We start from the raw sequence: 17,333 nt of genomic DNA on the forward strand, positions 1-17,333 counted from the left end.
TCAATTTTACAAGCTTATGGGGTGTGCTAAAGATTAGTATTCTTTTTTGAGGGTTTTTTTGTCATGTAATAGAATGCTTTAATTAGTAACAGTGATAGTTAATTCAGGAGGTGTTAAGGGGAATCATGCAGTCACTACTTCATAGGTAGATCACACCTTGTTATTGTGCTTATTTGAGTACATACAGTCTTAACTAATTTTTCTCGATAAGTAATACTATGTCTGAGTACTATGTCCTTATTTTAGTCTGTTAGCGCATGATACAAATCCCTGCAACCCTCATGTCTTTGCCAATGCTTATTTATCATTGCCGGCTCTTGTTCTTGCCTGTTTGCACGTTGTTAACTTCCCGCACATATTTACTGGCTTTCGGCTTTCACGTGCGGGCCATGAGTAATCTGGCAGGCTCAGCTATAAAAGGCTGCTCAAGACACGCGGTGGCGCTTCGCTTCATCTGAGCGTCACCGCGAGTGCAGCTGTCATCTCCGAGTTCCCGAACCCCTCCCTTCTCGGCTGTTTCCTGCAGAGGCTCCGAACACAGTGAAGACCATCACAACTGTTTCCTGCAGAGGCTCCGAAAACAGTGAAGACCATCGCGAGTATCCTTTGCGGGGTAGCCTCTATTCCCTTGGCTTACCTGATCTTTGGCATTCCGATTTGCAGCCTTCATCACATCCAGTCCTGTCATCGCTGGGTTTTCATCAGCTTCCTTCACACGGCGCCTCATCACCGGTGGATCAGGCAGTAAGACAATGTTAACTCCGTCCTTCCTGTAGCAAAGAACCTTTTTCCAATAGAGACTATTCTGTTTATTCCCTTCCTCCCTACAGCTAAAAGAAGCCTTTCTTTGTATCATTCGGTATTGTGATACATGTAGACACTAAGACAAGCGTATGAATCATTGTTTGATTGTACTGAAAATTAGAAGGATTGTAGTAAGTGCTAGTTAGGATTATTGAGATCGGTACAAACTTATTCAATATAAGGAAACACATGTAAAGCTTGCTGCTAAAGCATCTGGGTAGTTTGTTTGTTTCTTATTTTTTATTTTACAGATCAGAATCCCCTTTATCTTCAGTTTGACTGCAATCATCACGTATGTGGAGTTCAGCATGTGTTACCTTAATTAGAGAAACTAACCATATTAACCAGTTATTACTTGAATAACCAATATTTTCATTTGACATTATCACAATTCATGGTCTTTATTTTATTTCAAGGCATTCACAAGTCACGAAGAGTTTGATGATTGTGAAAGTGTCAGTTAGGGCCAGAAAACTGTAGGTATGTTATCATAGGTCAACTAAAAGTATTACTTGCTTTAGGTGAATGTTCAGTGAGTAAGTGATCTTACTTCTTGCATTGTATGAGGCACCAGTGAGACACCAGAAGGCCCGGCACACTTATTAAGAGAAGCATCATTGGATCTGCAAGACCAGTGTTTGTTTGTTTGTTTCTCTCTCCACTTACCCTTTCCCTTGTGGAGCAGTCAGAGTACTCAAGTGTTAGTAATCCTTGGTACCTGATTAATCCATAAGGGAGTTGGGAGTTTGCAGCGTCAAAGAGAAACAAGAACAGCAGCCTCGTGGTTAGAGGCTCAACAGGAGGAGAGTTAATATCCAAGTATGTTTGGGGTGTTACACGTTGTGGGTTACTTGCCTGTTTTTTTCCGCTGTCTAATTCGTATCAAATTTGGGATGGTAGGCATAGAACAGGCTGCATGCATAGGAATGTGTTGTGATACCTCCTCAAAACTGCACCACAGAGTTAATTGGAGGTAGATGCCAGGTCTTTCATTTTATTCATGTTTTCTCTAACCTCAATTTCCATTGGAGAGGCAGAGTGGTTATACTCTGTTGTCCTTTCAACAGTGTCCCCTAGAGTAACCGATAAAATAGACAAAGTCCCAATTAAGCAAAAAGGACTCTTATTACAGATCTGATTGGACTGACAAGACAAATCAAACAGGTTGTGTTCTAAACAAACATTAGGAGAAAGATGCTAGTGCTACTTTTATGAACATACACAATGTAATTAAATATTACAACAGTAACTAGTAACAGTTTTTTAACGCTGGCCACCAGAAAAATCTCTGCATTAATTCTAAGGTTTTTTGGTACCCTGGATGGCCTGCTGCTGGAACAGTACGTAACCAATGAAAAGCTGTTTGTTGTAATTCTGTTTTTGGGAGAAAAAGCTGGGATTCATAAGGAGGAAAACCTTGTTTTATTGCTCTTTTTGGGTATTCCTCAAGCCACTTTTGCAGGTCTGTGATTGTAAAATGGTCTCAAATCATGTCAAGAAATTCCACAGTATCAATTACACAAACAGCTTTAGAAGGAACAATGATAGCTTGAGGAGGACCAATTATGTGAGTATTAGAAGACCCCTGATGGGATAAAGCATCGGCTATCCAATTTTATGTCCCTGGTAGAAAAGTCACAATAAAATCAAATTCTGCAAAGAATAGCATCCATCTCAACTGCCGTGGTGTGAGAAGACGGACTGAGCTCATGAGCTGCAAGTTGCGATGATATGTATACACTGTGATGGTATATTTGGCTCCTTATAAATAATGCTGCGTTTTCTTAAAGTCATCCCTTGTGGCCAAGAATTCTTTTTCAGCAATCACATAATTTTGTTCTGTTTCATTAAGTGATAGCAGTGCTCTGATTGCTACATCTGAGGCATCAGTTTCTACTATGAATGGTTGTTGAACATCTAGATGTGCTAATATTGGTACTGAGGTAAATGCTTTTTTGAGTGTAATACAGGCATCACTGGCTTCCACTGACCAGACAAAGGGTTCTTTCATCCTTAGCAGCTTAGTGATTGGTGCTACCGTGCGAGAGAAAGGAGTGATAAATCTACTGTAGAAATTAGCAAAGCGAAGGAAGCATTGTATGTCTCGAACTGATGAGGGTGGAGGCCATTCTGCAACTGCTTTAATTTTTCTGTCAGCCATTTGCATTCCTGATGGAGATAACATTACCCCAACGAAATTCTATAGTATTGACGTGAAACTCACACTTACTGAGTTTACAATAAAGATAGTGTTTCCTTAGACTCAATAAAATTTGACGTACATGGTGTTCATGCTTAGCTTCACTATCTGAGTAAATAGGAATGTCATCAATGTATACTATTGAGAAGAAATCCAGAAAGTGTTAGCACATCATTTAGAGATAATTGAAATGTGGCAGGGACATTGCAGAGCCCAAAGGGCATCACTGTATATTCGACCTCTGACCTCATACTTACTAGATGACATGCTCCCCTTAGATCTAATTTCGCATAGATCACAGCTGACTTAACTTGATCAAGGAGAACTGGTATGAGAGGCAATGAATATTTATTTTTCACAGTAATTGTATTCAATGCGCTCCAATCTATACAAGTTCTAAGATCCCCATTGGCTTTCGGGACAAAGAAGAGTGGAGCTGCAGTCGGGGATTTAGAGGGACAAATGAACCCGTTGGCCAAAGATTTGTCTAGGTATGTTCTCAAAAACTGATTCTCTTGTTCTGACAAGGCATAGATGCGGCAAGTTGGTAGTGTTGCCCCAGAGAGTAGATCTATTTGGCAATCGTGCAGCCTTTGTGGTGGTAGCTCTTCAGCCCCATTTTCATCATAGACATCTGCAAACATGACATATTGGGAAGGGAGTTCCATCTCTTTTTCTTCGGCAGTAGCAATGTGTAAACCAACGGAAGGATCTATTTCACAATGGATACATGTAGTTTGACAATAAGGGCAAAGTAAACTGTTTTGCCCAATCTATGTGTGAATTATGTAATTTTAACCAAGTCATACCCAAAATGAGACCATACTGGGGAGCCTTAATTACATCCAATTGAATTTGTTCTGTATGGCTTTCATGTGCTTGTTGGTCATGACATATTAAGTTCACCTTGGTAGTTTGCCACTGTACTGGACCCCCTGTCAATATACTTCCATCTCCAGTGTGTACTACTTCCTTCTTGACACATGAAATACACAGAGTCTGGGTGACAAAAGTATCAATAAAATTGCCTGTGGCTCCTCAATCTACAGGGACACTAACTTTGTGAAGTTGATTCAATATTTTAAGAACCACTGTTATGCACAAATTAGCTGCATGATTTTGTATACCCAGCGTTGTTACCTGAGGAGGATCAGAAGGGATTGATACCACACCCAAGTGTAACCCTTCTTTACATCTTGGGTTTTCTAGTTTTCTGAAGGTCCTTAAAGACTAGCTACCGTTTCTTTTGTGGTATTGTTTTGTTCTTTGATTTAGCAGGACATTCCTTTCTAAAGTGTCCTTTTTGTCCATAATATAAACACTACCAATTTTTACGGTGCATATCTTTCTCCTCTTTTATTAACCGTTGTTGTATAGCACCTATTTTCATAGGCTCTGTGTCACGGTCACACACACTGCCAATCATGCCAAGTGTTCTGAAGTTCATACACGCTACCAATCATGCCAAGTGTTCTGAAGTTCATATTTTGGGTGACGATGTAATAAGTCTTTCAGTATTGCATTTATTTTTCTATTGCATTTATTTTGTAAACTGTGTAATGTTTTTAAAACTATGTCCAAGGTCAGAAGTTATGTACATATACAGAATGAAACTGGCACATTGAAAATATCGAGTTGCACAAGACTTTACGGGCACTTCAGTTAACACGTGACTCATCAAAGACGGTTGCTGGGGCACGCGGCTGCTGAAACCTATTTAATGCTTAGTCTCGTCAGAACAGAATCCCTAACCTGCGCTCCTGCCGGTCCGGAGTTTCGCATCTTGATTTTCTCCTGACTCCTGCATTCCGGATAAGCTCCGTCATTTCCTGGACTTCGGCCTGTCACTTCCTGGACTCCGGTCATTAGAGGAAGGCTCTTACCTCTCGGAGAGACGTTCTTCGCTCCAAGGCTCGCGTTGCTGGGTAACCTGCAAAACAAAAAGAAAACAAAACAGATAAGTGACTAGTTTTAAAAACGAGTGTTTTTTGTGCAATACATCGATGTACATATTTTCTTGGGCTGCTTTCAGAAATTTATGAACAATGAAACAAGTAACGAACTTATAGAATATACAAAAGGAAGTAGTTAAAAGAGATTCCAGATACTTTTATCTTTTCTTGAACAATTCAAAATAACTTTTGGAACCTTCATTTCATACGCAATTGTGGTAAGAAGGATTACCACAAAAACAAAGGTATTAGCTGGTTATAGAGTAATTCAAGAATACAAACTGCGTACATTAAAGAAACTGATGCCTAAATCTATGCTTTATTTTTTAATAGGACAAGAGACTTGTGTCATTAAAAAAGAATAGTGAATAGGAGCAATTCTACTGATCGTTGAACGTGAACACATAGAGGTTGTGCATACCTACCGATGAGAGTACTCACCTTGAACACCAAGAGGTTGTGCATACCTACCGATAAGAGTACTTACCTTGGGTGCAACAATAATAGTTATTAGGTAAACGTAGTAATGAAATAGTCTATGCATTTGGGTTAACCCTTCTGAAGTGTATTTCAATAATTTCTGTTTTCTAATTATTTTACTAAACGCTTGTGAGATCTGCCAGACAGAAGGGCTTGTGTGACAAGTTAAAGAAAAGACAGGCAGAAAACAACGCGCAGTCAACACGCAAACAAGATTATCTCCTGTCTCTTGTCTCCCAATTCCCCTTTCCCTTTGGAGGCCTATTGTACAACAGAGTTATTTGAGCTCTGTTGTCCAGTTGGTTTTTGGAGGGATTTGGGTTCATTCATCTCACAAGAGAAGAAACGGGAGTCAGGTGAGTGAAGTGGTGACACTCTGCTGTGGTGTCAGTAACTGTAGACCGAACTCAGGGTTTCTCATAAAGCCAAGACGTTCTCTTAGTTCTAAGTCTATCTCCTTTTCTTTCAGTTAAACGATCGTCTTGATCGTATGTTTAGTAAGGTCAGAACATGTAACAGGTTGAGGGTCTATTTGTGCTAAAATCTCTTTGAGTTCTTCTTTTAATCCTTGATAGAAAATTGCTGACCTTTTTTCTTCCGGCCATGCGGTCTCCACTACAAGTCTATTAAAATGAGCCAAATAGAAACCCGAATCCTTATTTCCTTGTCGCAGTTTGAGTAATTTGCAATCTGCAGATAACGTGACTGCCCACTGGTCAAACACTTTCGCAAATTCCTGCACAAACTGTCTCCAATTGTATAAAAGAGGACAATCTTGACGTACTAAAGTTACTGCTCAGAGAGCAGCGTCGCCGGACAGATAAGAAATGAGAAAGCAAAACGTGACTGTGGAACAGGAAAGGCACAAGGTCTGCAAATAGACTGTAATTCGACCGGAGTGAGAAATGTTTGTACCTTTCCTGAATCTCCCGAAAACCTCTCAGATGGGGCCAATGGAATTTGGGAGGGAACTGTGAGATAAATATTAGTTGGTGGTGCATGAGTTTTAGAATTGGTTGTTGTCAAAAACTCTCCTGTACCACCTTTGATTTGCAATTCAGCAACCTTGTCAGCTAATGCAGCAGTGCCATTCTTAGAATCCACCAAAGCTCTTTGCATTTGTGTAATGACTTTTAACAAGTCATCTAATGTAGCCATGGTGAGAACCGGGCGCAGATCAGGTTGAAAGAAATATTTGTTGGCTCACTATTCTGTCACGGTGGCCGTTATTTTTCCTCTGTATCTGCACTATGTTCTCAATGGCCAACCTCCCGGCACCTCTGAGTTTGATCTGCTATTATAGCATCAAAATCAAAGTGGCCAGATGGGGGAAGGGTATGGGATGGGGACAGCAGGGAAGGAGACCTGTAAAAGAAATTGTAATGTACAAAACAATACAAAACCATATCCTGTGTTCAGCCTTGAGAGTAAAATGTTATTGTGTTATTTGTCCTATGATACAGCTCATAGGACTTCGCATGTCACATATGTATCAATTATAATGCTGAGGAATTACTCATAAGACGCTTTAAATCAGCAAGGGTCTTGAATAACCTATCACAGTTTTTCTTATAATACTTCATGAGCCTCTTTAAATCAATAAGGGTCTAGTATGAAGGTCACACCAATAAAATAATCCTGTGAGATGGTAAATTGACATCTCACTACTAAAAGAAATATCACCATATGAGAATAACAGGGCGTGAGGAATATGTTATTAAGAATATGCTAAGTGCTCTAATAAATGCTGCGGCTTACCACCGAGAGCACGGCCAGCTCTGAAGTTGTGCTGCAGGGAAGTGATGAATCTGGCTCAAGGGAAAAAAATCTCCACCAGGATCGCTGAATTACTGCAGGAGCCGGCTGAGTGGAAAAACTCTTCAGAAAAGGGGGTGGTGATGGACAGAGCATCTGAATTAAGCAGAACACTCCTACCCAGTCAAAAGATCAGGGCTTGATCCATCACCGTTTTTTAGCTCACTGCACCATCCCAGTTCAGAACCTGGCTACATGCAAATTAGTCTGTCCCTGGCCCAGTGCATCATGGGAACAGGGCAGACCAAACTACCATGCCAATTCTTTACTGGAAAGGAAACAAGCTTCCGGGGACCGGTTTCTGGCATTACAGCCGTCTTCGGCCCGGCTTGCTTGAATCCTGATGGTGCAGTGAGCAAGGGACTCATGTCTGAGCATACTCTTCCACTCCTATAGTGGCCAAAACGATTCAGAAAAGGGGGTGGTGATGGACAGAGCATCTGAATTAAGCAGAACACTCCTACCCAGTCAAAAGATCAGGGCTTGATCCATCACCGTTTTTTAGCTCACTGCAGCATCCCAGTTCAGAACCTGGCTACATGCAAATTAGTCTGTCCCTGGCCCAGTGCATCATGGGAACAGGGCAGACCAAACTACCAAGCCAATTCTTTACTGGAAAGAAAACAAGCTTCCGGGGACCGGTTTCTGGCATTACAGCCGTCTTCGGCCCGGCTTGCTTGAATCCTGATGGTGCAGTGAGCAAGGGACTCATGTCTGAGCATACCCTTCCACTCCTATAGTGGCCAAAACGATTCGGAAAAGGGGGTGGTGATGGACAGAGCATCTGAATTAAGCAGAACACTCCTACCCAGTCAAAAGATCAGGGCTTGATCCATCACCGTTTTTTAGCTCACTGCACCATCCCAGTTCAGAACCTGGCTACATGCAAATTAGTCTGTCCCTGGCCCAGTGCATCATTGTGAGCTAAAAAACGGTGATGGATCAAGCCCTGATCTTTTGACTGGGTAGGAGTGTTCTGCTTAATTCAGATACTCTGTCCATCACAACCCCCTTTTGCATCGGAGTGGAAAAACTCATCGGGAGTTGGCAAGGAAGCTGACCAGAAAGCAAAGGCCCAGCAGGAAGGGACATGAAGAATCGCCAAGGAGAGATGAAAATCATAAAAAACTCACCAGCTGCACCAAAAACTCACCAAGGAAGGCTACGCCCAGGGACACACTCAAGACGGCTGCCTCTAAGGAAGGACACACCCAGGGACACACCCAAGAGGGCTGCCTCCAAGGAAGGCCACACCCAGGGACACACCCAATAGGTCGGCCACCCAAGGCAGCTGGACCATGTAGTGTAAATCTGCAAAGGGAAGGAAAAAGACACAGTAATAAACACACCTACACTGCCATAGGAGCCCTAATAGCACGACCTAGAACAACACAACGGGCAGAAGTGGTAGAATGCAGTTTACCACAACGTATTTTTGTGCAAGGGAGGCAAACAGCACCTTTCTTGAGGGTGTGCATTGTGTTTGGGGCAGACCCTAGGACGCGCGTCATCATAGCGCTGACAGGCAAATACCTGTTGGAGTTTGAATAGTTGTTTTGCCCAATACCACTGACCAGCCCTTTCCCTGAAGCAAACACCTGTTGGAGTTTGAATAGTAGTTCTGCCCCCACAACTGACCAACACACTCCTTGAGGCAAACACCTGTTGGAGTTGAAATAGTTCTTTTGCGCCACCACCCCTGACCAGCACTTTCCCTGAGGCAAACACCTTGAATTTTGCCTCCTTTCGAAGTTATATTACTAATTTCCCCCCAGCACTGACCAGCACTTTCCCTGAGGGAAACACCTGTTGGAGTATGAACAGTAATTTTGTCCCCCACCGCTGACCAGCACATTCCCTGATTTAAACACCTGTTGGAGTTAGAATATTATTTTTGCTATCCTCCACTGACTAGCCCTTTCCTGAGCTAAATACCTGTTGAAGAAAGAATCCTAACTTTTTTGCCCCTGACTAACCAGCACTTTCCCTTAAGCAAACACCTGTTGGAGTTTAAACCATAATTTTGCCCCCTCACCGACCAACCCATTCCCTGAGGCAAACACCTGTTTGAGTTAGGGTAGTTATTTTGCCCCCCACCACTGACCAGCACTGTCGCTGTGGCAAATACCCTGCCGAGTTAGAATAGTAATTTTGCCTCCCTCCAGTGAACAGCACTTTCCCTGTGGCAAACTCTATGTGGTGTTATAAAGGTTTTTTTTTTAGCCTTAGAGCACCTTCCCTGAGTCAAGCACCCGAACCTACATTACATATTTAAAAAAAGATAAAGCTAAAATATATTTTCCAATGTATGAATTTTATTTTACAATATACTCACAGTAGATTTCCACATTTTTTTGTTGGGTGGGAAAACAATTGTAATTTGTTTTTGGCAATATTATGTTAAAATTGAAAAAAATATATATTTTCTGATTTTGAGTTTAAAGTTACCTGTAGTTTAAAAATCACGTACTTCAGAATGTAAAAATGCATTTTCCTGCTGGGGCTGTATTTCAATATCTGTGATTGATTTGAACATTTTCTTTCAGGTATATCATTTAATTGATTTAATTAAGAAGCTTTTTCGTTTCATCCGTGCACTTACTTTGGTCAATACATGGTAGTGCTTGAATGTTCGAGTCTCAGTTTTCTCCTCTAACTCCAGCTGCCTGTGGTCACCATGGAAGTCAGTACACCACTGAGGACAAAATGTTGGTCAGCTACATTTATACATTTTTGGGGGGTAAATGAAAATTTTTAAAGAAAATATGTTTTTGAAAAAACAAATCTGCATGTTATAAACTGACAGACTGTATACCTATTATGTGCTGTGTGAAAAGTTGATAAATATGTTCTGTTTCCGAATGGCAACCATTTTGAATACATGGAGGGTTGGCTAGTGCAATGGAAATAGCGGAAGGACACCTGTTTTGTTTGCTTCTATGACTAGCACTTAGAGGGTGCTTCTGCCACTGACTAGTGTTTTTCTTGGTAGAAATGTTTTGTGTGTATACATCAATGTAGGGTATGTTTTTCTTTTCAATAAATATATACAAAATGGTACACAGGTATTACAATTAATACACAGGTATATACAGTACTTTTTTAAATAAAAAATATATTACACATCTTAAAAATAATACCCAAGTATTAAACCGAATACCTGCGTATTAAATGACTCCCCCACACTAAACCCCTAGGGGCACATTAGTATGGCAGGCAGGCTTTGTCCGCCCGCCATACTACTGGAAAATGGGACCGCCCGCCATCAGTGCGGGAGTCCCGTTGGTGGGATTAGGATGCGCCCGCCACAGTGACGGGCGCATCATGCATTCCTGTTATTGTGGTGGGCGGTGCACTCAGCACCGCCCGCCACAATGCCAGGAAGGCATGTTGTGCACTTCCATGCACAACATGGCAGGCACCGCACAGTGCCTGTAATGTTGTGCATGAAACTGTTGTGGGGTACCATAGGTACCCCCCATGTGCACCCCCCACCTCCCAGAGTCCCCGGTGGCCTGCAACGGGCCCCCGATGTCAAACACCGCCTGTCTTTCCGTGAGGCAGGTCCGCGCCTGCATAGTAATATGGTGGCGGTGCCTACCAGACACCGCCACCATATAAACTTCTTTTCCGCCCGGTAGGCAATCGGGCGGATTGCCTACCGGCGGAAAACCGGCGGACGGTCTACCCGTCTGCCGGGGTCTCCCCTGCCATGGTAATGTGGCGGGGGCAAATCAGTAGCGGGCGGAGGTTTTTGGCAGGCGGATTGACACCCCCATACGGGCGGTGGCGATCCACCCGTTATTCTAATGTGTCCACTAGTTCCCTTGCATCCCGTGCCAGTGGATGTGTTACATATTTTTTAAAATCACAGTTTTCTCTTATCCATAATAGGAAATCTAATATCCGTTGTAATGGTATGCGTTGTAAAAACAAGCATTGTAATAGTAGTCACGTTGTAAAAATTGCATTGGAAAGGTAGGCATTGTAATGTTTTGCGGTGTAACGTCATATATTTCCTCCACACAGCACTCAATACTTCGCACAGTCTACAACGGCCCATCGTGGCATACAGGGGTTGTCAAAAATAGTTTTACACAGGGGCTACGGCCCAATCAGTGCACAGCCAAATCCCCACACCTCGCACAGAGAGTTCTCACTGTAGGGCTCCCCACTGGACCTCGCTCCCTCTAACACTCTCCTCTTCCTCACAGGGCACACTGGTCTTGGCAAGCAGGCAGGCACTGGTGTCCCAGGGCAGGTGGTCTTGGTTTCCTTGCATGATGTCACCTCACCCAGCAGGGAAACTACCAGGCCTTGGCACACAGTCCTGGTCACAGGCAGAAGTGTTGCAGAGCTTCCCCTTCTTACACAGCATTGTCTGGCTGCTTGGCAGATTACACATTTTTGGAGACTCAACCACTCCTTCTTATAATTCTTTTCCAGACACCAAGTATGATTTAGAGTATGGATCTTTGATGTTTTATGCTGATGTTCTGCCTCTTTTGAAGTGGGCACTTCTTTGTATCTTCCTTTATGAAAGAGGTCTGCCACAGCAAGCATGACTCCGAAGCTGATCGTCGAATGCATACTTCATGAGAGTGACCAGAGTTAACAACTGGATGTCAGCCCCAGTAATATGTGTATCAAAGGGTTAATCCTTGACCCTGCCCGCCCTACTCTTTATAATTCTCTTATCAGCCCCATCTCCCTTCCTGAGATGTGTTCAGGCCCCTTCCTTGTGATCTATCACTGAAGCAAAGAACAGTATTTTGAACTGTGAAGGGAGTCGTGTCTTTTTCTCTCCAGTGTGTCACCACCCAGCTCCCAGTATATGCACGCACTATTCAGTGCTGAAGCTTTCCTATAAACAGCCAGGGTATGCTTGGTTTAAAACTCACACACTGCTAACACACACTCACTATGTGCGGGCTGCACAACTCTTCACCCTTCATGAATTGTACTTTATGAAAGCACATATTCACCTACCACATGCAATCCCTGCACACGCACTGCACAGCACTATATCTCTCATATAATGGTTTTTCTCACGCATAAGTGCACCCCACACATGTACTGCACCATCCTTGTACTGTACCCTTCACAGGCACACATACAACCAATGCAGAGTCATCACTGATGTAGACCAAGGATGAGTTAAGACCACAGCAGCGAAAAATGGTGATTGGGCCAGTAGGCCTCACTCCAGTGACACTCAGGGCAGGAGTACACATCTTTACCATACAGAGAACTTTTATTTATTACATTTTTTATTAAGAAAACACGAAGTATAATCACAGATTTAAAAAACTTAACACGGACACATGCCCGCCCGCCCGCAACCCCAATTCAATATTCCACCTAGGCACTAGAATATTAACACAGCCATGATGCCAACATCTCGAAAGTGGGCAGGTGGCGTTCAAAGTCACAGTAGAGGTCAATTTAGGCGAATGAAGCATAGGAAGGGGCACCAGACAGAACTAGAGAATAGAAGAGCTACCACTCACCATCCAGCCATTGCGTCCCAAAACTGGCACGCAGGAGTGATCCGCACACTTCAAGTCAACAACTCATCACCTCGTTCCAAGCAAGCAGGTCACCCTATGCCAGCCGGTTCAGCAACTCCCATGGAGTCTAGCGACACACCATTCGCCGTGTCCCCAGCATTCTCACTCCGCACTCCAGCCATGTAGGCAGTATACAGTCCCCAGAAGCTTTTGGGTCGGCTCCTGGGTGGGAGCAACTCACTGTAAAGTTCAGTCTGCGTGGAGCAGTAGAGCATGTCCCTGGACCACTGCTGTAAGGTGGGAGCAGGGCCCCGCAACCAGCACATTGCTACCCTCCTCCTGGCCATTAGAAATCCCTTGTCTACCAACCTGCGTATTGCCTTCGGTACAGCTTTTGTGTAGCCCAGGAGAGCGACCAGCGGTTCCATTGGGAGTATTGTTCAACAATCCTGCCCAGTTCAGCAAACACAGCCAGCCAGAAAGCGCTCACACCCAGGCATTGCCACACCAGATGCAGAAAATCTGCCACCTCCACATGGCATCTCTCATATTCCGCAGTTTCACGCAGCCCATACCTGCACAGTCTCTCTGGCGTGTAATATACCCTGTTCATGAATTTGAAGTGTACCAGGCGGTGTCTACCATGCAAGGACACCCTGCGAGTGTTTATGCAACAATAGGACCAAGTCACGTCGTCCAGCTGCACATCCAAGTCGCTCTGCCATGCCAGTCTGGCTGCTGTATATTTGTGTGCCCTCTGAGCCATCGCGGTCTTATAGAGAACAGAAGTCATTTTACGTGGGGAAGGTGCCTTGATAACTTGCGTTAACTCGCCAACCTCGGGGGGTTCCGCCATATCATCCCCTAAAAGCACCCGTAAGGCCCCACGTACTCTATGGAACTGGAATTTGTTTAGCAATGTAAGATTCTCCGTTGGTCCATCAAGATGTTCTACAGTACAGACCGTGCCATCGCAAAAGAGGTCTCCCGCCTCCCTGACATCCAGGTCCTGCAAGGCCCTGACTACGCCCCTCTCAGTGCAAGGACCCAACCATCACAACCACTCTATGGGCAAGGCCGGTGAGTACAGCAGCACTCCCGCCAGCTGTTGCAGTAGCCAGTGCCAGGCATGTCTAGTGGAGTTCAGGGAATCCATGACGCCTGTCCTGCAGTCAGGTTGTTCCAGGATTACCGCAGGCAGGGTGAGCGGTTCCGCAAACAACCGCTGCAAGCGTAGTTATGGCACGTTCGCGTCTCCATGTATCCAAGCATGGAGGTGCGCAGCCTACGCCACGCGGTAGTATAATTCCAAGTCGGGCGCGCCCAGGCCTCCGAAGTTGCACGGGAGCATGAGAACCCCCCATTGCACCCTCGTCTGCCTGCCAGCCCAAGCTAGTTTTAACAGAAGATGCCTCAGTCTGGTAAAAAAACATTTCGGTAGCACCAGGGGAATATTCGTAAAAAGGAAAAGAAATCTAGGCAATATCACCATTTTCATGATCGATATGCACCCCATAAGGGACAAAGGGAGGCGACACCACAGCTCTACATCTTCCTCCAGCTTCGCAATAGCAACCCCGTAGTTCTCTAGGAAAACTACATTAGCGTCCGTGTGTAATCGTATGCCTAAATAGCATACCGACTCCTCAGTCCAAACCAAGGGGTATTCCATCACAAATTCAGTGGTAGCCGGGTAAGAGGGAACACCAAGGATTTATCCCAGTTGACCTTAAGGCAGGACAATGCCCCGAATCTTACCACCTCCCTAATGACTGCCGGAAGATTCACCTCCGGGTCGCGGACATAAAGCAGCGTATCATCTGCGTATGTGAACACTATTATTTCATATGTGGGAAACCCTATGCCATCATTCCTCTGGTATTCTCTCATGGCACAGGCCAGTGGTTCCGCCACAAGGCCGTACAGCAGTGGGGACAGGGGGCAACCCTGCCTGGTACCCAGGGAAATGTCAAGGGGGGCAGTGACCAGATCCCCGATATGTACTCGGGCCGTCGGTTTATGATATAAAGCGCCAAGCAACTGCAGAAATACCCCCCCAAGCCCCATTCCCGTCAAGACCTGTCTCAGGAACGGCCATTCAACCGAGTTAAACGCCTTTTCCATATCTAAAAATACAGCGACTGCCTTGACATCTTGGAAGACGTGCTGCATCACCCCAATCACGGTGCGGATATTATACGTCAAATTTCTGGAGGGGGTGAATCCCGCCTGTTCAGGGGCAACTAGTATATGCGATGCTAACGCCAGCCTAGTCGCCAAGACCTTGGCGAACAGTTTCGTGTCCATATTGAGAGCTAGAGCAGACGGTATGAACTACACACGTCTAGGGTCTTACCCGGCTTAGGGATGGCCACTAATAAGGCTTCACGCATTGGGTGGGGCATCACTCCCGACTCGTATATATCAGCAAACAAAGCCACAAGGTGAGGGAGTAACTGCTCTAGGAATGTCTTATAAAAGGCGACGGTTAGTCCGTCCGTGCCCGGTGCACTGCTAGCCCTCATACCGCCCAAGGCTTCAGTTATCTCGTCCCTTTCCAACGGATGGCCCAGTAGTTCCCTATGCGCAGTCGGGAGGAAGGGAAGTTGTATAAACTCCAGATATTCAGTGATTTGGTTCTCCGAACCCCCCGAGTTGGATCGGTATAACTCAGCATAATATTGTCGGAAGTGGTCTGCCACTTCCTCTTCAGAGGTCAATAGCACACCACTGGCTGATCTAACCTCAGAGATCAGTGTCTTTCTTTGTCTGGCCTTCATTAATCTGGCCAGGACTGATCCCAGTCTCTCGCCCTCACCATACGTTCGCGCCGATGCGTACTTCCCCATATGTTGCACCTTGCAATCTGCCGCTTCCTGATATTGCTCCAGGAGCGCTTTAATTTCGACATCAACAGCCTCACTGTCCCCAAATAGGCGCCGCTGCTCAAGATCTTTCAGCCTCCCCTCCAAGTCGGTCAAAGTTTGCCTAAGCGCCTTAAGCACACCCGAGTGTTTTGACTTGGCTACCCCCCTAATGTACACCTTAAAGGCCTCCCAGACTGCTTGGAAGCCATCAACAAAGCCGATGTTAGTTTCAAAGAAGGTATCAATCGCCACAGCTAGTTCTTCACAGAACAACAGGTCTAAAAGGGAAGAGGTGTGGCGCCGCGGCTAGGGCGGCTGACTCCGGAATCTGGGGATCACGGTTCGATCCCCGGCACCGGTGGCAGATTAGCCCAGCACCATGTGACTCTGGGCAATAGCTTGCTTAATCTTCCCGACGCCCCCCAGCTCCTAGAGACCCTTATCGGTGATTGTGCGCTTTACAAATGTGGATTATTATTATTATTAAAAGAGAAAAAGGGAGAATCCTTAGTTGTTGATGGTCCGCGTCCAGCGAAGTGTGGGATTCCTCCACCTCCGTGAGGCGCCTCTCGCTCATGTCCAGTCGTTCCGCGTGTTTATCCAGGCGTTCAACCATCCTGTCCATCCTGGAAGACATGGCGTCCATCTTGGAGCCCAATGCCGAGATGCCTGTCTGCAGGGAGTGTTCCATAGATTTCAGTATGGAACGGATATCCTCCTCAGCGCTAGCCTGCTCAGGGATCTTCATCTCCGAACGCCATTCAGGGCCCGGATCCGGTGTTTTTGTGCGTCGCTGCTCGAAGGACAGCTTGGGCTGGTTTCTGTCTCCCTTCCCCATGATCGACGTGTAGCAGGTGGCCTTAGGGGATCCGGCAGCCAAACAGCGCTGGGGCCAGGTCCAAACTTGCAGGATCCCCACACTCTAAGGGGGCAGACTCTGCTTCCCAGTGCAGGCCGTCTAGGGTGTCCGAAGGCACCCCCGACTAGCACTGCCCCGCTGTGAGGCCTCGGTCTGTCCACTCTCACCGGGCGCAGTTCACAATCATTGATACAGAGGCCAGACTATGTGCGAAGGGCGCAGGTCTTGTGGTCAGGGCAGGTCAGTCCCCGCAGCCCCATGCAGCAACGCAGGTCCCCAGCGCGAAAACCAGACCGGGGCACCCCCCCAGTGACTCCGTGATCTTCTCTGCTCCCTGGTCACACACGGCACACTCGTGCCCTGGGGTGTCCGCTGCACCTCCGCAGTGAGAGCGGTGAACCTCCGCTGTCCCCAGGCAATCACCGATGGCAAACTTCGCGCCGCCGTTCCAGCTCTCCGGGGTCGCCGGCTCAAAGCCCTCGCCGGCGCCGCACGTCAGGTTACGCAGACCGGCCCCCTAGATCACTGGAGGCCGGGAACACTCGGCCTAGTCGCAGCTGGGCCGTCGGATCTTTCTCGGCTCAGCCAGGCGCGTCGCCGCGAGTCAAGTACCGCAGAGCTGCTCCGGAGTGCTTCTGATGGCACCGCCGACAATTTCCAGCGGTACCGACCCCAAACTGCAGGATATATCGTCGGATATTCGTGAGAGTGCGGCGGAGCTCTGGGATCAAGCGGCCATCACTCTTCCGAGCAAGCTCCGCCCCCCACCATATAGAGAACTTTTACATCCCAACAGGAGCATATTAACATATTTTGATATTTAGTTTGGAAGATATTCACTTATCA

At 45.8% G+C, this 17,333-nt stretch overlaps 1 protein-coding gene across 1 annotated transcript in view; it reads right to left on the minus strand.

The window, feature by feature from the left end:
• Positions 1-4,601: 4,601 nt before the first annotated feature.
• ERICH1 (glutamate rich 1) overlaps positions 4,602-17,333 on the minus strand; it is a 303,582-nt gene continuing 290,850 nt past the window's right edge. The window contains exon 5 of the mRNA XM_078647900.1: positions 4,602-4,934. Coding sequence (XP_078504026.1) covers positions 4,718-4,934 — 217 coding nt within the window. The 3' untranslated portion in view covers positions 4,602-4,717. The remainder of the gene's footprint in view (positions 4,935-17,333) is intronic.

Source organism: Lissotriton helveticus, chromosome 6 (genome assembly GCF_964261635.1).
Source record: "Lissotriton helveticus chromosome 6, aLisHel1.1, whole genome shotgun sequence".
In the NCBI taxonomy this organism is placed as follows: Eukaryota; Metazoa; Chordata; class Amphibia; order Caudata; family Salamandridae; genus Lissotriton; species Lissotriton helveticus.